The sequence below is a fragment of the Hylobates moloch genome, unplaced genomic scaffold (assembly GCF_009828535.3).
Source record: "Hylobates moloch isolate HMO894 unplaced genomic scaffold, HMol_V3 SCAFFOLD_8, whole genome shotgun sequence".
Lineage (NCBI taxonomy): Eukaryota > Metazoa > Chordata > Mammalia > Primates > Hylobatidae > Hylobates > Hylobates moloch.
This window is the reverse complement of record NW_026652283.1, coordinates 96,081,171-96,103,337: the sequence shown is the minus strand read 5'-3', so window position 1 is coordinate 96,103,337 and position 22,167 is coordinate 96,081,171. Positions and strand designations below refer to the sequence as shown.

At 38.4% G+C, this 22,167-nt stretch overlaps 1 protein-coding gene across 3 annotated transcripts in view; it reads left to right on the top strand.

The window, feature by feature from the left end:
- Nucleotides 1–22,167, top strand: part of FBXL2 (F-box and leucine rich repeat protein 2) — a 124,286-nt gene that overhangs the window by 4,142 nt on the left and 97,977 nt on the right. For all 3 annotated transcript variants that reach the window (XM_058442042.1, XM_058442041.1, XM_032162194.2), the window contains exon 2: nt 15,222–15,283. In XM_058442042.1, the coding sequence (XP_058298025.1) occupies nt 15,222–15,283 (62 nt within the window). The remainder of the gene's footprint in view (nt 1–15,221; nt 15,284–22,167) is intronic.

Below are 22,167 nucleotides of genomic sequence, written 5' to 3'. Positions count from 1 at the left end.
TTCCATTGGTCTATATCTCTGTTTTGGTACCAGTACCATGCTGTTTTGGTTACTGTAGCCTTGTAGTATAGTTTGAAGTCAGGTAGTGTGATGCCTCCAGCTTTGTTCTTTTGGCTTAGGATTGTCTTGGCAATGCAGGTTCTTTTTTGGTTCCATATAAAGTAGTTTTTTCCAATTCTGTGAAGAAAGTCATTGGTAGCTTGATGGGGATGGCATTGAATCTATAAATTACCTTGGGCAGTATGGCCATTTTCACGATATTGATTCTTCCTATCCATGAACATGGAATATTCTTCCATTTGTTTGCGTCCTCTTTTATTTCATTGAGCAGTGGTTTGTAGTTCTCCTTGAAGAGGTCCTTCACATCCCTTGTAAGTTGGATTCCTAGGTATTTTATTCTCTTTGAAACAGTTGTGAATGGGAGTTCACTCATGATTTGGCTCTCTGTCTGTTATTGGTGTATAGGAATGCTTGTGATTTTTGCACATTGATTTTGTATCCTGAGACTTTGCTGAAGTGGCTTATCAGCTTAAGCAGATTTTGGGCTGAGACGATGGGGTTTTCTAAATATATAATGATGTCATCTGCAAACAGGGTCAATGTGACTTCCTCTTTTCCTAATTGAATACCCTTTATTTCTTTCTCCTGCCTGATTGCCCTGGCTAGAACTTCCAACAGTATGTTGAATAGGAGTGGTGAGAGAGGGCATCCCTGTCTTGTGCTAGTTTCCAAAGGGAATGCTTCCAGTTTTTGCCCATTCAGTATGATATTGGCTGTGGGTTTGTCATAGATAGCTCTTATTATTTTGAGATACGTTCCATCATTACCTAGTTTATTGAGAGTTTTTAGCAAGAAGGGCTGTTGAATTTTGTCAAAGGCCTTTTCTGCATCTATTGAGATAATCATGTGGTTTTTGTCTTTGGTTCTGTTTATATGATGGATTATGTTTATGGATTTGTGTATGTTGAACCAGCCTTGCATCCCAGGGATGAAACCCACTCGATCGTGGTGGATAAGCTTTTTGATGTGCTGCTGGATTCGGTTTGCCAGTATTTTATTGAGGATTTTCACATCGATGTTCATCAGGGATATTGGTCTAAAATTCTCTTTTTTTGTTGTCTCTGCCAGGCTTTGGTATCAGGATGATGTTGGCCTCATAAAATGACTTAGGGAGGATTCCCTCTTTTTCTATCAATTGGAATAGTTTCAGAAGGAATGGTACCAGCTCCTCTTTGTACCTCTGGTAGAATTCGGCTGTGAATCCATCTGGTCCTGGACTTTTTTTGGTTCGTAGGCTATTAATTATTGCCTCAATTTCAGAGCCTGTTGTTGGTCTATTTAGGGATTCAGCTTCTTCCTGGTTTAGTCTTAGGAGGGTGTATGTGTCCAGGAAGTTATCCATTTCTTCTAGAATTTCTAGTTTATTGCCGTAGAGGTGTTTGTAGTATTCTCTGTTGGTAGATTGTATTTCTGTGGGATCGGTGGTGATATCCCGTTTATGATTTTTTATTGTGTCTATTTGATTCTTCTCTCTTTTCTTCTTTATTAGTCTTGCTAGCAGTCTATCAATTTTGTTGATCTTTTCAAAAAACCGGCTCCTGGATTCTTTGATTTTTTTGAAGGGTTTTTTGTGTCTCTATCTCCTTTAGTTCTGCTCTGATCTTAGTTATTTCTTGCCTTCTGCTAGCTTTTGAATGTGTTTGCTCTTGCTTCTCTAGTTCTTTTAATTGTGATGTTAGGGTGTCAATTTTAGATCTTTCCTGCTTTCTCTTGTGGGCATTTAGTGCTATAAATTTCCCTGTACACACTGCTTTAAATGTGTCCCAGAGATTCTGGTATGTTGTGTCTTTGCTCTCATTGGTTTCAAGGAACATCTTTATTTCTGCCTTCATTTTGTTATTTACCCAGTATTCATTCAGGAGCAGGTTGTTCAGTTTCCATGTAGAGCAGTTTTGAGTGAGTTTCTTAATCCTGAGTTCTAGTTTGATTGCACTGTGGTCTGGGAGACAGTTTGTTATAATTTCTGTTCTTTTACATTTGCTGAGGAGTGCTTTACTTCCAACTATGTGGTCAATTTTGGAATAAGTGCAAGGTGTTGCTGAGAAGAATGCATATTCTGTTGATTTGGGGTGGAGAGTTCTGTAGATGTCTATTAGGTCTGCTTGGTGCAGAGCTGAGTTCAATTCCTGGATATTCTTGTTAACTTTCTGTCTCATTGATCTGTCTAATGTTGACAGTGGGGTGTTAAAGTCTCCCATTATTATTGTGTGGGAGTCTAAGTCTCTTTGTAGGTCTCTAAGGGCTTGCTTTATTCATCTGGGTGCTCCTGTATTGGATGCATATATATTTAGGATAGTTAGCTCTTCTTGTTGAATTGATCCCTTTACCATTATGTAGTCGCCTTCTTTGTCTCTTTTGATCTTTGTTGGTTTAAAGTCTGTTTTATCAGAGATAGAATTGCAAACCCTGCTTTTTTTGTTTTCCATTTGCTTGGTAGATCTTCCTCCATCCCTTTATTTTGAGCCTATGTGTGTCTCTGCATGTGAGATGGGTCTCCTGAATACAGCACACTGATGGGTTTGACTCTTTATCCAGTTTGCCAGTCTGTGTCTTTTAATTGGAGCATTTAGCCCATTTACATTTAAGGTTAATATTGTTATGTGTGAATTTGATCCTGTCATTATGATGTTAGCTGGTTATTTTGCTCGTTAGTTGATGCAGTTTCTTCCTAGCATTGATAGTCTTTACAATTTGGCATGTTTTTGCAGTGGCTGGTACTGGTTGTTCCTTTCCATGTTTAGCGCTTCCTTCAGGAGCTCTTGTAAGGCAGGCCTGGTGGTGACAAAGTCTCTCAGCATTTGTTTGTCTGTAAAGGATTTTATTTCTCCTTCACTTATGAAGCTTAGTTTGGCTGGATATGAAATTCTGGGTTGAAAATTCTTTTCTTTAAGAATGTTGAATATTGGCCCCCACTCTCTTCTGGCTTGTAGAGTTTCCGCCAAGAAATCAGCTGTTAGTCTGATGGGCTTCCTTTTGTGGGTAACTTGACCTTTCTCTCTGGCTGCCCTTAACATTTTTTCCTTCATTTCAACTTTGGTGAATCTGACAATTAGTGTCTTGGAGTTGCTCTTCTCAAGGATTATCTTTGTGGCATTCTCTGTATTTCCTGAATTTGAATGTTGGCCTGCCTTGCTAGGTTGGGGATGTTCTCCTGGATAATATCCTGCAGAGTGTTTTCCACCTTGGTTCCATTCTCCCCGTCACTTTCAGGTACACCAATCAGACATAGATTTGGTCTTTTCACATAGTCCCATATTTCTTGGAGGCTTTATTAATTTCTTTTTGTTCTTTTTTCTCTAAACTTCTCTTCTCGCTTCATTTCATTCATTTGATCTTCCATCACTGATAACCTTTCTTCCACTTGATCAAATCGGCCGCTGAAGCTTGTGCATGCATCACGTAGTTCTCGTGCCGTGGTTTTCAGCTCCATCAGGTCATTTAAGGTCTTCTCTACACTGTTTATTCTAGTTTGCCATTCGTCTAATCTTTTTTCAAGGTTTTTAGCATCTTTGCGATGTGTTCGAACATCCTCCTTTAACTTGGAGAAGTTTGTTATTACCAAGTATCTGAAGCCTTCTTCTCTCAAAGTCATTCTCCATCCAGCTTTGTTCTGTTGCTGGCAAGGAGCTGCGTTCCTTTGGAGGAGAAGAGGTGCTCTGATTTTTAGAATTTTCAGCTTTTCTGCTCTGGTTTCTCCCCATCTTTGTGGTTTTATCTACCTTTGGTCTTTGGTGATGGTGATGTACAGATGGGATTTTGGTGTGGATGTCCTTTCTGTTTGTTAGTTTTCCTTCTAACAGTCAGGACCCTCAGCTGCAGGTCTGTTGGAGTTTGCTGGAGGTCCACTCCAGACCCTGTTTGCCTGGGGATCACCAGCGGAGGCATCAGAACAGCAAATATTGCAGAACGGCAAACGTTGCTGCCTGATCCTTCCTCTGTAAACTTCATCTCAGATGGGCACCTGGCTGTATGAGGTGTCAGTCGGCCCCTACTGGGAGATGTTTCCCAGTTAGGCTACTCAGGGGTCAGGGACCCACTTGAGGAGGCAGTCTGTCCGTTCTCAGATCTCAAACTCCGTGCTCAGAGAACCACTACTCTCATCAAAGCTATCAGACAGGGACTTTTAAGTCTGCAGAAGTTTCTGCTGCCTTTTGTTCAGCTATGCCCTGCCCCCAGAGGTGGAGTCTACAGAGGCAGGCAGGCCTCCTTGAGCTGCAGTGGGCTCCACCCAGTTGGAGCTTCCTGGCCGCTTTGTTTACTTACTCAAGCCTCAGCAATGGCGGGCGCCCCTCCCCCAGCTTCTCTGCTGCCTTGCAGTTCAATCTCAGACTGCTGTGTTGGCAATAAACGAGGCTCCATGGGTGTGGGACCCTCTGAGCCAGGTGCGGGATATAATCTCCTGGTGTGCAGTTTGCTAAGACCATTGGAAAAGCACAGTATTAGAGTGGGAGTGTCCCAATTTTCCAGGTACCATCTGTCATGGCTTCCCTTGGCTAGGAGAGGGAACTCCCAGACCCCTTGCACTTCCCAGGTGAAGCAATGCCCCACCCTGCACCGTGGGCTGCACCCACTCTCTGACAAGCCCCATTGAGATGAACCTGATACCTCAGTTGGAAATGCAGAAATCACCCATCTTCTGCGTCACTCACGCTGGGAGCTATAGACTGGAGCTGTTTCTATTCCGCCATCTTGGAACTTCCCACCCTAAAGTGATTTTTTTTAACTCAAGGTTTACAGTTTTGGTCTTTTTGTCATTATATGACATAGTTAAGACAATTTATATGAGATCTATGTTAATAGATCAAGGAAAGTAGAGATTTCTCTATTAATTTTCCTTCTCTTGACAATATTGATCTCCCTTTTGTCTGCACTATTGTGGGGTAGGGAGCAATTTTTAGTAATTGTAACAATAGCTTTCTTTTATAGAACCCATTCTCTGTATCCAGTTCTGGGCTGATCACATTTATTTTACTCAATTCTTCCAATGTCCCTAAGAAATTGACATTTGTTATTTTATTTTATTTATTTATTTATTTATTTATTTATTTATTTATGTTTTTGGAGACGGGCTCGCTCTGTCACCCAGGCTGGATTGCAGTGGCTCAGCTCACTGTAACTTCGAACTCTTGGGCTCAAGCAGTCCTCCCACTTCATCTGCCCAAAGTGCTGGGATTACAGGTGTGAGCCACTGCACCCAGCCTGAGTTTGACATTATTCCCATTTAATAGGGCTAAATTGAGTAGGCAGTTTGCCCAAGGTCATATAGTTAGTGAGTGGCACAGCCAGGATTTGAACTCAACCAGTCTGTTTCCAAAGCCTGGGCTCTTAACCATTACATTATGGCTTCTTGCCAAACTAAAGATTGTGCCCAGTGCCTGGCACAAATGTACTAATTACACCAAGATTAAGAGTCTTAATGTCTTAGCTGAGTCAGCAGGCTCTTTTAAATTTTATGACAAGCTGTTGTCATGTTGTCTAATGACATCCTGAAGGATTTACTGTTTTTTTTTTTTTGGTTTTCCAGTTCAGACAACCAAAGCTTAGATATGCACAGCTATGGGTTGGCTACACTTTTATTGCTGTTTTCTCTACCTCACTTTGAATCTCATTGCTATCCTGTGTAGTGTCTATATCAGCCACTTCCTCTTCCAGCACCAGGGTGGCCATGAGAGAGACAGGGATGGAGCAGGGAAGTCTAAGGAGACAGAACAGGGCATTTATTGGGAAGTTTTTAATAGAGTCAGAATCAAGGTTCAAACTCAGATTTCCCAGTTCTCAGTGCTGCCTCTACAACTGTGTCTTTCCATTGATTTTTTTTGTTCTTTGGGTTTCTGTCCAATACATATTTATTGTGTGCCACTGTGTGCTAGTGACTGTTCTAGTCAGTGGATATCCAGTAGTGTGTGAACCGAGGATGGCTCTCCTCTCATCGAACTTATATTCTAGTGGCAGGGAGACAGATAATAAACAGATAAGGTGGTGAAAAGTACTTTGGAGAAAAATAAAGCTGGGTAGGATAGAAAGAATTCCAGGGCAGGGTTGGAGAGTGAATGAGGGAAGTGTTGCTTTTAATGTAGAATAGAAGGGAAGTCCTCTCTGATAAGGTGACATTTGAGCAGAGGATATGCCATGGGAATGCCTGAAGAAAGACTGTGTCAGGAGAGGGCACTAGTCAAAGGTGCCGAGGCAAGAACATGCCTGGTGTGTTGGATGAACAGCAAGAAAACCAGTGGGGCTGGAGTGTAGTAAGAGAGGGGAATGTGGTAGGAAGTAAGATCAAAGTAGTTAAGGGAGTCAAATCATGTAGGACTTTTAACCTGTGTAAAGGATTTTGACTTTTCCTGCGATGGAAGGGGAAGTGATTGGTGGGGTTTATGTAGAGGAGTGGCATATATGACTTATATTTTATAAGAGAACCATTCTGGAGTAAAATTAGGGGAGAAGGGACAAAGCAGGGTGACTATGGCATTTTTGTTGCAGTAATCCATAGGATTAGCTGATGGATTGGTTATGGAATATAAATGATTTTGATGATTTGAGCCTGAGCAAGAGGAAGAAGGAACTGCCATTTGCTGAGATGAAGACCATGGAAGGAGAAAGTTTGGAGTAGGGATGAAGAAAGCAGGAATTGGACTTCATTGACTCTTGGAGTGTTAGAGTTGGAAGAGACTTTGAGTTTATCTAGTACAATCGTTTCCTTTTACAAGCTAGTAATACTAAATACTGAGAGGTTGAATGACTTTCCTAGAGTCAAACAGCCTATACTACCTGTTGTGCAGCATGAAGAGCCCTGGAGTTGTAGTCATGAGATGTAAGTTCAAATTCTAGCTTTTTTGTTTCTTAGCTCTGAACCTTGGTCAAGTCATTTATTTTCTCCAAGTCTGTTTTTCTTCCATCAAAAAGGATAATAAAGACTTCTATTTCTTGTTACGATGTTGAAAGTTGCAACAGTTGACATTATTGCTCCCACTCTGGTAGTGAGAAAAGTCAGAGAAGGTACAAAATCATAATTTTAAAAAACCTGTCAGAGTTGACACAAAAAAATCTAAAGAAACAAAAATCTGGAAAGTAATGAGTTAGCCTTCTCAAGAGAAAAAAAAAAGAGAGAGAGAGAGATACATAGATACTTTCATCTATGGTGGAACAGCAATAGGAAGAATTTGCAATAGACAGTTAAAGAGAAGTCAACAGTTACTGACTGCACATAGGCTGGAGTGACAATTTGGAATCCTGAGGAGTTCCAGCTACAGTACAGGACTACACCTACCTGCCAACTTTTCCCATGGGCCTTCAATTAGTACATTGGAATAGGAGTACAGATGCTGGGGCAAGGGAAAGAGAGCTAAGAAGGATCCTGCTGAGGTGGGTGGATTCTGCTGAAGGCTGGGGGCAGGGCAGGAGAGTTAATAGAAATCCCTGTAGTGCACCAGTGGGTTTATGAAGTCTAAGGCTGGGCCTGCAACAGGCTGGGGGCATGGCAAGACAGCTAAGAAATCTCTTTATGATTATCTAGGCTTTTACTGAGGACAAGTCAGCCTTTGAGAAGGCATAGTCAGGGTAACAGAGCAAAGAGAGGTCTCCTCAAGGCACAGAAAGCAGAAGGTGCTACTGGAGACCAAGGACATCACCCTAGCTGAAAGCTGGAATGTGAGGGGAGGGCAGAGAGGAGGGAAGATATCTCACAGTTCAGAAACCTCGCATAGGTTATGAAGCTCAGAGATCTGTGAAGCTTCAACAGTGCTCAGATTTTAGCTTCTCCTGAAGGTAAAGTTCTGATTTCACCCTGAAATTATTATAAGCCAATTATGAACTAACACTACAATCTCAAACCCAGCTCAACTATAGATTAAAAGGATTGAGCCTCCACTCCCAGTTTCCCAGCAACTTGATTGAAGAAGGAACTTCCCTTTATGGAGATAAATTGATGTTCTTTTATACACAGTATCTGGCATGAAATAAATTATGAGATATACAAAGAAACAAGAAAATGTGATCCATGGTCAGGGGAAGAAAGAGGCAACAGAAACAGTCTCAGTGATGGCCCAGATGTTGAACAACATGGATAAACAGAGCAAATTTCAGCAGAAAGATGTAAAGTGTGAAAGATAAAGATGTAAACTATTTCTCCAAGTGGAAATGCTAGAAATGAAAAATATATTAGAAATGAATTCATTTGATAGGCTTAATAGCAGACTGCACACAGCAGAAGAAAGCACCAGTAAACTTAGGGACAGATCAATAAAAATCAGCATTCAAGATCTGTGGGACAATACAAAATTTTCTAGCATACCTGTAACTAGAGTTCAAGAAGGAGTGGAGGAAGAGCAGGGACAGAAGTCTAAATTGAGGTACATCAGATTCAACTTTCTGAAAATCAAAAATTTTTATGAAGGAAATCTTAAAAGGAGGTAGAAAAGAAGAAATTATATAAAGGTGAACAGTAATATGAATAATTGACACCTTGTCAGAAACAATGCAGGTCAGAGGACAATGAAATAATTTTTTTGTTTTTGAGACCCTCTCTGTTGCTCAGTCTGGAATGCAGTGGTGTGAATATAGCTCACTATAGCCTTAATGTCCTGGGCTCAAGGAATTCTCCCACCTTAGCCTCCTGAATAGCTGGAACTACAGGTGCATGCCACCATGCCCGACTAATTTTTTAAATTTTCTGTAGAGACAGTGTCTTACTGTGTTACCCAGGCTGGTCTCGAACTCCTGAGCTAAGTGATCCTCCTGACTTACCTCACAAAGTATTGGAATTACAGGCGTGAGCTACTGTGCCTAGCCTGGAATAACTTCTTTAAAGTGCTGTATTTTTTTTTTAAGCAAATCTGCTAAACTGGAATTCAATATTCAAAAGTGAAGGAGAAATAAAGATATTTTTGATGGAAGCAAAAACAATTTGTCTACATCAGACCTATATTACAAGCAATGTTAAAAGAAGTTAACTTGAAGGGAAGTTATAATAAAGGAAGTTCAGATCTGAAGGAATGAATTATACCAGGAAGGGTAAATATATGGATGAATATAAGGGACCTTTTAAAATATCTTTCTTTAATACATACATTTATTTTAAAAATATGGACTATTTAAAGTGGAAATAATAACATGTTATTTGGTATATAGTAGAAGTAGAAGTAAGCTATCCAACAGTAAGTGCACAACAAGCAGGGGAAGTCAAATGAAGTTAGACTGTGATAAGTTAAAGATGCACTCTGTAATCACTAAAGCAAACATTGAAAAAAAAATACAGAGAGGTATAGCTATAAGATCAGTGAAGGAAACAGAATAAATATCACATTACGAAAAAGTCAGGAAAGCAGAATAGAGGAACAAAGAAGAGAAGCAAATGGAAAATAAATATAAAGATGGCAGACTTAAAATCAATCATATCAATAATTACATTAAATGTAAAGACCATCTTCTCCAGTTAAAAGTTTGAAATTGTCAGGCTGGATAAAGTAGCATGGTCCAACTATGTGCTGTCTTTATGAATCACTCTAAATATAAAACACAGATTGAAAAATGGTGAAAAAGATATACCATGCAAAAAGCATAAGAAAGTTGATGTTGCTATATTAACAAAGTAGACTTTAAAACAAGGATCATTTCTAGAAAAAAGGATCATTTATAATAATTTATTAAAAATACATAACAGGCCAAGCACAGTGGCTCATGCTTGTAATCACAGCACTTTGGAAGGCCGAGGCAGGTGGATCACTTGAACTCAGGAGTTCGAGACCAGCCTGGCAAACATGGTGAAACCCCATCTCTACTAAAAATACAAAAATTAACTGGGTGTGGTGGTGCACACTGTAATCCCAGCTTCTTGGGAGGCTGAGGTGGGAGGATCATTGAGCCTGGGAGGCAGAGGTTGCAGTGAGCCAAGATCATGCCACTGCACTCCAGCCTGGGTGACAGAGCAAGCCTCTGTCTCAAACAAACAAACTTGTATGTACCTCACAACAAAGCTTCAAAATACATGAAACAAAAATTGACAAAACCGAAGAGAGAAAGAGGCAAAACCACAATCATAGTTGAATATAACACCTCTATCACTAATTGACAGAACTTGTGGAGAAAAAAAAGTCAGTAAGGATATAAAAGATTTGAACACCACTATCAACCAACTTGATCCTTGGCATTTATGAAGCAGTACACATCACTACAGAATTTAAAAAACAGCAAAATGGCAGATGTTAGTCCCTCCTTATTAGTAATTACTATAAGTACAAAAGGATTAAATTTACTAACTAAAATGTAGACACTGGCAGAATGGATAAAAACAAAAAAACAAGCAAAAAACTTCCCACATGATCCAATTTTATGTTGTCTACAAGAGACACTTGTTAGATCAAAAGACAGGTTAAAATTGAGCTGGGTTGGCTATACTAATATCAGACAAAATAGACTAAGTTATAATAAAAATTGTTACATGAGACAAAGGTGATTATATGTTGATGAAAGGTTAAGTCCTACAGGAACCATAACAATTATAAGCACATATGCACCAAACAACAGAGCCACAAATATATGCAGCAAAGTGACAGAAATGCAGGGAGAATTTTTTCTTCTTGTTTCTATTTTAGAGTCGGAGGTCTGTCTGTGTTGACCAGGCTGGTCTTGGACTCCTGGCCTCAAGCAGTCCTCCCACCTTGGCCCTCCAAAGTGCTGGGATTACAGGTGTGAGCCACTGCACCTAGCTGAGAAGTGGCTTTATGATAGTAATTGGAGACTTCACAGCTGTCATCATAGCTACCATTTGTTAAGCACTTACTATACGCCAAGACTGTGCTAGGCACTTTACGTTTATGAACTCATTTCATTCACAACAGCCCTTGTGGCAGGTTCTATTACTATCCCTATTTTGCTGAAGAGGAAACTATGGCATAGAAAAGTGGCAGGTTCCGTTAATATCCCCATTTTGAGGAAGAAGAAACTATGGCATAGAAAAGTTAAATGACATGCCCAAGGTTTACAAAGGTGTAAGTGGAAGATCTTGGATTATAAGACTCTTTTGGGAAATTAGATTTGATCCTTAGAGGTTTCCTAGTCTCATTTCCCACTGAAGAAGGGATTCCTTTCTCTGACAATTACTAGGCTCTGTTGCCTAGGCTGGAGTGCAGTAGCGTGATCATAGCTCACTGCAGGCTCAATCTCCTGGGCTCAAGCTATCCTCCTGCGTTAGCCTCCTGGATAGCTGGGATTATAGGGACATGCCACCATGCCCTGCTGATTTTTAAAATTTTTTATAGAGTCAGGTCTCACTATGTTGCCCAGGCTAGCCTTGAACTCCTGGTCTTAAGTGATCCTCTTGCCTTGGCCTCCCAAGCTGCTTGAGTTACAGGCATGAGCCACTGTGCCTGGCCCCAAATTAACACATTATTAATCAATAGGTGAAAGAAATAATGGCTATTTAAAAATACTTTGAGATGTCCCATTACTGGGTGTGTACCCAAAGGACTATAAATCATGCTGCTATAAAGACACATGCACATGTATGTTTATTGCGGCACTATTCACAATAGCAAAGAGTTGGAACCAACCCAAATGTCCAACAACAATAGACTGGATTAAGAAAATGTGGCACATATACACCATGGAATACTATGCAGCCATAAAAAATGATGAGTTCATGTCCTTTGTAGGGACATGGATGAAACTGGAAAACCATTCTCAGTAAACTATCGCAAGGACAAAAAACCAAACACCGCGTGTTCTCACTCATAGGTGGGAATTGAACAATGAGAACTCATGGACACAGGAAGGGGAACATCACACTCCGGGGACTGTTGTGGGGTGGGGGGAGGGGGGAGGGACAGCATTAGGAGATATACCTAATGCTGAATGATGAGTTAATGGGTACAGCAAAACAACATGGCACATGGATACATATGTAACAAACCTGCACATTGTGCACATGTACCCTAAAACCTAAAGTATAATAAAAAAAAATACTTTGAGATGAATAGAAATGAAAATATATCATATGGGATGCAATGAAAGCAGTACTTAGAGGGAACCTTATAAATGTAAATGCTTACATTAAAAAGAAGAAAGGCCAGGCACACAGTGCCTCAACACCTATAATCCCAGCACTTTTGGGGACCAAGGCAGAAGGATCAGTTGAGCCCAGGAGTTCAAGACCAGCCTGGGCAACACAGGGAGATCCTCTCTCTACAAAAAATCGTTTTAAAAATTAGCTGGGTGTGGTGGCACGTACCTGTAGTCCCAGCTACTTGGGAAGCTGAGGTGGGAGGATTGCTCGAGCCAGGGAGGTTGAGACTACACTGAGCTGTGATCATGCCACTGCACTCCAGTCTGACTGATAGAGACCCTGTTTCCAAAAAAAAAAAAAAAAAAAAAATCCAGTCAGTAACTTTGCACCTCAAGGAACTAGAAATATATTAGATAATTTAGCTATTTAATCTAACATCGTGCTTACTGGAACTTGGAATGCAGGAGGCACTTACTAAATATTAGTCTCATATATCCAACACAAAGGTTCGTCATTGACACTACTTTGAAAATAAATGTAAGGTACTATTTATGGCACTGTTTCCACTTCTGCAGTTTGTTTCGATGGATTGTTTTTTTAATCCAGGTTTTAAAAATTGAGATATTCATCATATACTATAAATTTTGCTCACTTAAAAAGTACAGTTCAGTGGGATTTAGTATATTCACCAAGTTGTGTGACTATTACAACTGTCTAATTCAAGAATTTTTTCATACCTTCAAAAGAAACCTCATATACATTTGCAGTCACTTTCCAGCCCTAGGCAACTACTAGTCTATTTTCTGTCTCCATGGATTTGCCTTTTCTGGACATTTAATGTAAATCAAAACATACAATATGTACCCTTTTTTGTCTGCTTTCAGTAGCATATTTTCAAGACTCATTCCTGTTGTAACATGTATCATTACTTAATTCCTTTTTATTGCTGACTAATAGTCCACATTTTGGAATACCACATTTTGTTTATCCCTTCATCAGCTGATGGACATTTTGTAATTGTTTCCACTATTTGGCTATTAAGAGTAATGCTGCTATGAACATTCATGGACAAGTTTTTGTATGGACGTATATTTCATTTCTCTTTAGTATTGACTTACAAGTGGAGTTGCTGGGTCATATGGTAACTCTTTTTAACCTTTGAGGAACTGCCAGATTGTTTTCCAAAGTGGCTATACCATTTTACATTCCCACCAGCAGTGTATGAAAGTTCCAGTTTCTCCACATGCTCACCATTACTTATTAGTATGTTTTTTATTTTAGCCATCCTATGGGTATGATGTATCTCACTGTGTTTTGACTTACCCTTGACTTACCCTTACGTTGAACATCTTTTCATGTATGTATTGGCCATTTGCATATCTTCTTTGCAGAAATGTCTATTCAAATCTTTTGCCCATTTTAAAATTGGGTTGTCTTTTATTGAGTTTCAGAAGTTCTTTGTAGTTTGCATACAAGTGCCTGATCAGATCTGTGATTTGCAGATATTTTCTACAATCTTGTGGGGTTTTTTCCTACACTTTCTTGATGGTGCCCTTTGAAGTACAAAGGTCTTTTGTTTGTTTGTGTTTCTGAGACAGGGTCTTGCTCTGTAACCCAGGCTGGAGTGCAGTGGCACGATCTTGGCTTACTGCAGCCTCCGCCTCCCAGGTTCAAGCTATTCTCCCACCTCAGCCTCCTGAGTAACTGGGCCTACAGGCATGCACCATCATGCCCTGCTAATTTCTGTACTTTTAGTAGAGACGGGGTTTCACCATGTTGGCCAGGCTGCTCTTGAACTCCCAATCTCAAGCTGTCCACCTGCCTTGGCCTCCCCACGTGCTGGGATTACAGGCATGAGCTGCCACACCCAGCCAGGTCTTTTATTTTGATGAAGTCTGGTTTATCAATTTTTTTTGGATGTTCATGCTTTCAGTGTCATACCTAAGAAACCATTGCATAATCCAAGGCCACCAAGATTTATGCTTATGTTTTCTTCTAAGGGTTATAATTTTAGCTCTTATATTTATTTAAGTCCCTGAGCCATTTTGAATTTTTTTTTATATGAAGTGAGATAGGGGGTCCAAATTCATTGTTTTGCTTGTATATATCTAGTTGTACCAGTACCATTTCTTGAAAAGACTTCTTTCTCCATTTAAATCAGTGCTCATAAATTTAAGAGTTTATTTCTGGATTCTCTTTATTTTAGCCAATTTTATAATTTTATTTTAGATTATCTGTTCTGTTCCATTGATCTATATGTCTACCCTTATGCCAGTGAACACATTGTTTTAATTGCTGTAGCTTTGTAGTAAATTTCAAAATCTGGACGTTTGTGTCCTTCAACTTTTTTTTTTTTTTTTTCAAGATGATTTCAGTTATTCTGGGTCCCTTGCATTTTCATATGAATTTTTTGATCAGGCTTTCAATTTCTGTAAAAAAGACAGCTGTAATTTTGAGAAAGATTGCGTTAAATCTATAGATTAGGAAGCGTTGCTAACATAACACTAGTAAGTCTTTTAGTTCATGAACATGGATGTCTTTTGATTTATTTAAGCCTTCTTTAATTTTTCTCAACAATGTATAAGTTTTCAATATGGAAGTCTTATTCTTCCTTTGTTAAGTTTATTCCTAAGTATTTTGTTCATTTTGATGCTGTTGTAAATAGGATTGTTTTCTGAAGTTTATTTTCAGGATGTTCATTGCTACTATGTGGAAATACAGTTTATTTTTATATAACTATATTGTATATTTACATGTTGTATCCTGCAGCCTTGCTGAACTCCTTGATTAGTTCTAATTGATTTTTGTGCATTTTTAGAATTTTCTATATGCAAGATCATGGCATCTGCAAACAGAGGTTGTTTTACTTCTTCCTTTCCAATCTGGATGTCTTTTTTTATCTTTTGTCTAATTGCTTTGGCTAGAACCTCCAGTATAATGTAGTATCAAATGGCCATGTATTGCCATTTTTATGAAACAGTGATAGGGCATAAAATATTTTATATTACTCAATATTAGAATATGGTGGCTGCATGAAATTAGTAACACCCTATTTGTAGGACAGTAATTGGGGCTGTTCTGATCTAGTAGTATAAAAACAATTAATTTTTTTCCACATTGATTAAAGAACATTTTCACAATTTCCTTTTTTTTTTCTTTCCAGGTTTTCTCAAACAATGATGAAGGCCTTATTAACAAAAAGTTACCCAAAGAACTTCTGTTAAGGTAAGTGTAGATAAATTCTGGATGAAGAGTTTAGATCTGATTTAGTCATCAAGTTCCAAGACTATCTTCTTTCTCACTGTGAGTCCATAGCATAGAAAAACAGACAGAATTAGCCTAACTGACTTTTTGTTTTTGTTTTATAGAATGCTGTTCAGCTTGTTGTTAAATTTTACTTGGTCTAATCCAGAATGTACTAAGTATGTACATAGCATTGGTCTGGATTCTTTTTGTAATGTGGTAAGTATTGTAATAATCTTCAGTAGGTGCCGTTGTTTTGTTTTCAGTAGATAATCGTGATGAAGTCAGTAATATGAGGAGAGATTGTTGCAAGGTTGTAAGCTCCTGAAGTCATAAAGTTTTTGATGTTTTCAGACAAATGAGTTTTAAAATAAATACAAAAAATAAGCACAGTTATGAGATGTTCTTAGCACTTAAAATGCTGTCAACCCCAAGTATTGGTATGTTTTTATTCATATGAGAAGTATAAGTGACAGTAGTATAAAATAGGCTTTTTGTCTTTTATTTCTGGCATCACTGAATATACAGTAAATGTTATTTTGGTTGTTGTTTTTACTAAGTAAAGCTATCAACAAACATTTGTTAGCCTGGAGGCACTTCAGTTTTCTTTAGTATTATGCAATCATCAAAAGAAATCTTATTTTAAGGCTAGGAGTGGTAGCTCATGTCTGTAATCCGAGCACTTTGGGAGGCCGAGGTGGGTAGATCACTTGAGGCTGGGAATTCGAGACCAGCCTGGCCAATGTGGTGAAACCCTGTCTCTACTAAAAATACAAAACAATTAGCCAGGCGTGGTGGTGCACACCTGTAATCCCAGCTACTGGGAAGGCTGAGGCATAAGAATTGGGAGGCTGAGGCAGGAGAATCATCTGAAGCTAGGAGGCAGAGGTTGCAGTGAGCCTAGACTGTGCTAACTGCACTCCAGCCTGGGTGACAGAGTAAGACTCTGTCTCAAAAAAAAAAAGCGTATTTTTGTTTTAGATGTTGTTATATTTTAATTCTTTATGAGGAATTAATAGGTGTATACATGGTAATCCTTGATTGTCATTCCCCTGTTTCTCTTATCACTGATACTCCACAAAACAACAGCAACAGAAACCAGGTTTTGTGATCAAATAACTATAGGAAACAAACTGTAGTCCTATAGGGTTAACAAAACCTATAGGACTTCACAGGGCCTTGATAGGCTAGTGTGCATGGCGATGATACAAATCGGGTAATAGTGCCATTTCAAACTTACTGACAATGGAATCCTTTTTTTTTTAATTAATTAATTAATTTATTTTTTTTTTTTGGTGAGACGGATATTTACTCTTGTTGCCCAGGCTGGAGTGCAATGGTGTGATCTCAGCTCACCGCATCCTCTGCCTCCCAGGTTCAAGCGATTCTCCTGCCTCAGCCTCCCGAGTAGCTGGGATTACAGGCATGTGTCACCGTGCCCAGCTAATTTTTGTGTTTTTAGTAGAGACGGGGTTTCACTGTGTTGCCCAGGCTGATCTCACACTCCTGATCTCAGGTAATCCGCCCGCCTCGGCCTCCCAAAGTGCTGGGATTACAGGCGTGAGCCACTGCGCCTGGCTGGAATCCTTTTAATATTCCACAGAAAATTTGGGGGAAATGCTGACATACAATAAGAGATTGACCAGATGACTCCATTCCCTGGCTGTACTAAATCTCACTTTAACATTTGGGGAATGACTCTGAGTTTTGTTTAAATATTGGGAATAATTATTTTCATCTCTTCCCAAGTTCACCACAGAACCACTTTGTAGATGCCACAGATTACTCAAATTTGCTGTCATCAGGTTATTAGACATTTTTCCTTCAGTTAGAAATGGGGTAAGGACTTAGCTTCTTTGTGGTAGTGATCACATTTCAGGGACTTCAGAGGGTGTTTCATTAGTCATCAGGTGTTGTTTGACACTGTTGTCATGAGCTCCTTCTCAGTTGATTAAAAAAACTGAGACAGGATTGTATGAAAAATATCAATTATATTTTCCAATAAAACAAATATTTGGATAAGAGAGAATGTTCTTTGGCATTTTTGACAAGTTTAAAGTAAGAAAGTGGTGACAAGAAAGAAATGTGTGTTTGCCATATAAACCCAAAAGGCTTTGCTCAAGCACAGTAAGTTGTTAGAAGCAATACAGCTGTGTCACGGTGGGCAGGTTGTCACTATACCACTGCACAGATGCCATCCACATAGATTACAGTGTAGATGGTGCCCCCTAGGATTGTGCAGTGCTTCCAGTCTGGGTCTGAACATTTCTCTAGAACGGGCATCAAGCTGTAATCTAAATATGGTATTCTTACCCTGGGGAATCATAAGCAGCTTCAGGCAGGCCCGTGTTGGTCACTAAACACTAGGGTGTGATTAAACTCCACCCTTCTCATGCATACTTCTGCTGTGACTCAAGGCTACTAACTGAATGGTTTTTTTCCTTCTGGTAGAGTTGGCTTTTGTACTCTACTCAGCCATGGAACAGTTTCTGTCTGTTGATACCAAAAAAATAAAAAGGAATTATATCACTTTCTATGGTAGTGTGATTTCTAAACTGCAGTCTTGGAAACTTCAGTTCTTTTAAAGATCCATGATGGACTCAGCTGTTAGGAATTCTGGAGGTTGTCATCACTACTTATAGCTTTTGAATCATGCCATAAAGCTCATACATAGATCACTTTTCAGAAAGAATTGCCATTTGAGAGCAAATGTTAATGTCTCTTCATAGACTTATGTTCCCACTTGTATTCTTATTTCAGAGTCTGTAAGGGGAATTTAAAATATTGCCACTACAGATCTTCTCCAACTCGTGAGTCTCAAAATTAACTCTAGCCAACCATGTATTTTAATTTAAGAATTTTTTGTTGGCCTTTAAATCATTTCTATCATTTTACCTTCAGACTTTACATTCTCTGTGTAGCTTTCCCCCTTTTCCTAGCTATGCTTTCTTTTTTTTTTTTTGAGACGGAGTCTTGCTCTGTTGCCCAGGCTGGAGTGCAGTGGCGCAGTCTTGGCTCACTGCAAGCTCCACCTCCCAGGTTCACGCCATTCTCCTGCCTCAGCCTCCCGAGTAGCTGGGACTACAGGTGCCCGCCACCACACCCGGCTAATTTTTTTTTTTTTTTTTGTATTTTTAGTAGAGATGGGGTTTCACCGTGGTCTCAATCTCCTGACCTTGTGATCCGCCTGCCTTGGTCTTCCAAAGTGCTGGGATTACAGGTGTAAGCCACTGCGCCCGGCCTTTCCTAGCTACCCTTTCTAAGAAAAATTTTGAAGAAGGGTTTGAACCAGATTTCCTAAGCATCCATCTTCATCATTAGTTAATTCCACAACATTGGGTGTAACAAAGCCCCCACCTCATGAAGCTTAAATCTTTATTATTTTCTGCTCAGTTTTCATTGTCTACCCTTGGCTTATATTTTTATTTCATATTGTAGACTTCTTTGGGACAGTGTAGTCTGTTGTTCCTAATCTTGTTGAATTCCTATTCACCTTCAGTCTTACTTCCTCAATACATGTGAATTCTTTGACTTTGTGACAGACTTACTTGCTTTCAGTCCAGATCATTTTCTCTTCTGCCACTTTTGACTGCTTCTGTTACCGTCATCTTTAATTCTCAACTAGCTTCCAATACTGATCACATCAACTGAAGCTTCAGCTTCCCCTTTGGAACCATTAACAAGCATAATCTGAAATAATATGTGCTTTTCATCTCTCTGTTATCACTTTGAATCCACTCAGAAAAATCTATGTTTTCTTTTCATCTGATTTTATTGATAGTTTTAAGAATATATATTATTTACAGATTCCTTCTCTACTACCCATTTTTAGTTTGTTACTGAACAAGTTTTTACAGTTTTGCTTTTTTAAATCCAGCTCTTGCTCGTAAATTAAGGCTACTGAAGTTTTTTCCCTACCCTTTGCTCTCACATAGCCCAACAAACAGCTTTTAGTATTATTCCTCCTGGGGAGTCAGTCACATAATTTTTATAACAGTGGAAGTACTTAATTTGTTGCAACCATTATCTGTTAGTGAGTTGGATTATCCTTGCATATATTTTTTCACATTGTTATTGTCCATATTACTGTTGGAATCAGACTTTCTGGGTTCAGATTTCAACTCTTCTCATTTATTAGTTGTGTGACCTTAGTTACTTAACTCTCTGGGCCTTAATTTGCCCATCTGTAAAATGGGAATAGTAATAGTTCTTACCTTATGGGGTTGTTGTTCTTAGAGTACCTGCCATGTAAGTATTAAATAAATGTTAGCTCTTATTGTTACTAATATCAATTTTTGGATGCCCAAATATTTAATAAATGCTATTTGACAATGCAGTCAGCTTTAATGCAAACAACTGATCAATCCAGCTCTTAATATGGATCTTAATATATGCTACTGCTAACAATATCTCAGTAAAGTACCTCATTATTAAGTAACTCTGTGAAGGCCTAATGCTTCATTTCATTAAACTGGACTAATTCAATCTCAGTAGAAATTGCATACTACTATCTTATATTAAACTGACAGTTACAATTGCTTAAGCACATGTGTGGTGTTGTGACACCTGATTTACAACTGCAATTCCCTTGCATTATAAAAAAAGAGTCTCTTGGAGGGAACTCTTCACTTTTTGAGGAAAAAAAAATGTCTTCTGTGAATTGAATATTGACCTAAAACTCAGATTATAAATTTTAATAGTAATTTGACTTTAAGTTTTAATTCCTATTATGGTTGCTTTCAGATGTTAGTGATGAAGTAAAAGCACATGTAAAACCCCTCATAGGAGACAGCAAGTGATACCTGCAGTAAACAGCTTAAAACATCCTGAGGAGACAAAGCTCTAGTTAGTCATAAATAATAATGAAAGAAAATTACTAGACACATTTAAAAAATTAAATTACCATTATTGATGTAATTTTCTTTCCTTTTTAAATTTGTGTGGATACATGATAAAATTTATTGGCTTGATAAAGGAAGATTTAGTTGCCCCAAATGAGGGATTTGAGCCTAATAATTCTGGGCAATATGAAATCAAAGACACAATTTCATATAATATGACAGTTTTAGTAGTTGAATTTGCCTGGGAAAATTATAAAATGACTAGCACATCATTTTCAAATTTTCCTTTTCTTAAATTTGTAAGCCAATCCCATGAGTGAAAATCATTATGGTTTTTGTTGGAATCATTAAGATATAGCCCAGTGCTTATCATAGTCCTTGGCAAGCAGTGCAGTAAAGGGCTCATTCCTGTTATGGGTGTCATTGAGTAGGTCTTGTTGCCTGCTGGTTGGTTTCAGCATTCCATGGACTTTTTTAAGGACTGCTGCCTCTATTTCCTGCTGTCTGTGATGCCTGCTGCCTTATATATATTCCAGGGCATCCTAACAGGTAAGATGCTCTTTTGGGGGTACATGCTGCAATTTCAAATTTAAGCATCTATGCAGATTTTCCCTCTTTGCCAAAGAGTTTTTTTAGGTTGGTTTGCTTGCTCTCGTGGTTGTTTTTTGACTTATGTGTAGCAATGTGGGACTGAATAAATATGTATGTTGAAATCAAATGCAGAAGCTTAAAAGCCCTCATTTTCATTACCTCCCTAAACTGTTATGTACTATTTTAGGGTTGGCACCAAGGTCCAAATTGGCAGAAGCAAATTTTCTTTAGTCTAGGTTGGGGTTATGCTTGTATATGAAAACTCTGAGGATGACTTTGGATTTTATATCTATATTGAGATGCTATGAAACACCAATAGAGCTCTTCTGATGGGAAGGATAGAAACTAGATACATTTTGCCTCAGAGCCTTATCCCTAGCAAATTATATTAGAGATCTATTCATTTAAAAACTGTGAATTCAGTACACAGAAAAGATGGGTGAATTTGACTGTATGAATAGTGAAGTATGGTAAAATTATACCATACTAAAGATAAATAGTACAGTGGTGGATGAAATAATTAGATACACATTATAAGCAAGGGCATTATTCTTCAGTATGCAGAGAAAAAAACTCAAAATTATTAAGAATAAGGTAGATTGATTTTATTAGAAATAGAGTTTGAGGAGGCCACAAACAAAAGAAGAAATACAAACGGCTAATAAATGTATAAAGAGATGCTCAACAAGGCCCATATTTAAATACAAATCAAAATAACAATAAGATATTACCCAAAAGTTTGATAATATTAGGTTTCGGCAAGGAGATACAAGATACTTTAGGTGGGAATATAAACTGTAGCAGCCATTCTGTAGGGCCACTGGAAAAAATTTTTTAAAGGCTAAATGTATGTATTCACGAATTCCATTTCTAGAAATTTACTAACATATATTTGCAAAAGCACACTGAGGCATATATACAGGATGATTACTGCAGCATTTTAAAAACTTCAGTTATGCAGAATTGGATTACTCATAATTCTTGGTTAATGATACATTTTACCATTGATCCATGCATTGCCCTCTTTTATTCATTTTGTAATATAAGGAATGTACACAAATGCTGCCCCTCCTCGTTCCCCACCATCAAGGTAATATTATCAACAACTTTGTATTTATGATTTCTTGCTTCTTAAAACTTTTCATCTTAAGTATATTTTGACTAAACAATATGTTTACTTTTGCTTGTTTATTAACTTTGTAAAAAAAGTATATAGTATATTCTTAGAAATGTTTTTCACTCAAAATTATGTTACGAAACGTGATTCTTGTTGCTCTGATTGGCTGTTGCTCATTCATTTTTACTGCTGTGTAATATTCTACTGTGTGAATGTACCAAAATTTTATTTTTTCCCCCTTTACTGAGTATTTTGGTTGTTTCCAGTGTTTTATCAGTAAGAGCAGTGCTGCTTTGGACATCCTTGTAGATGTCTCC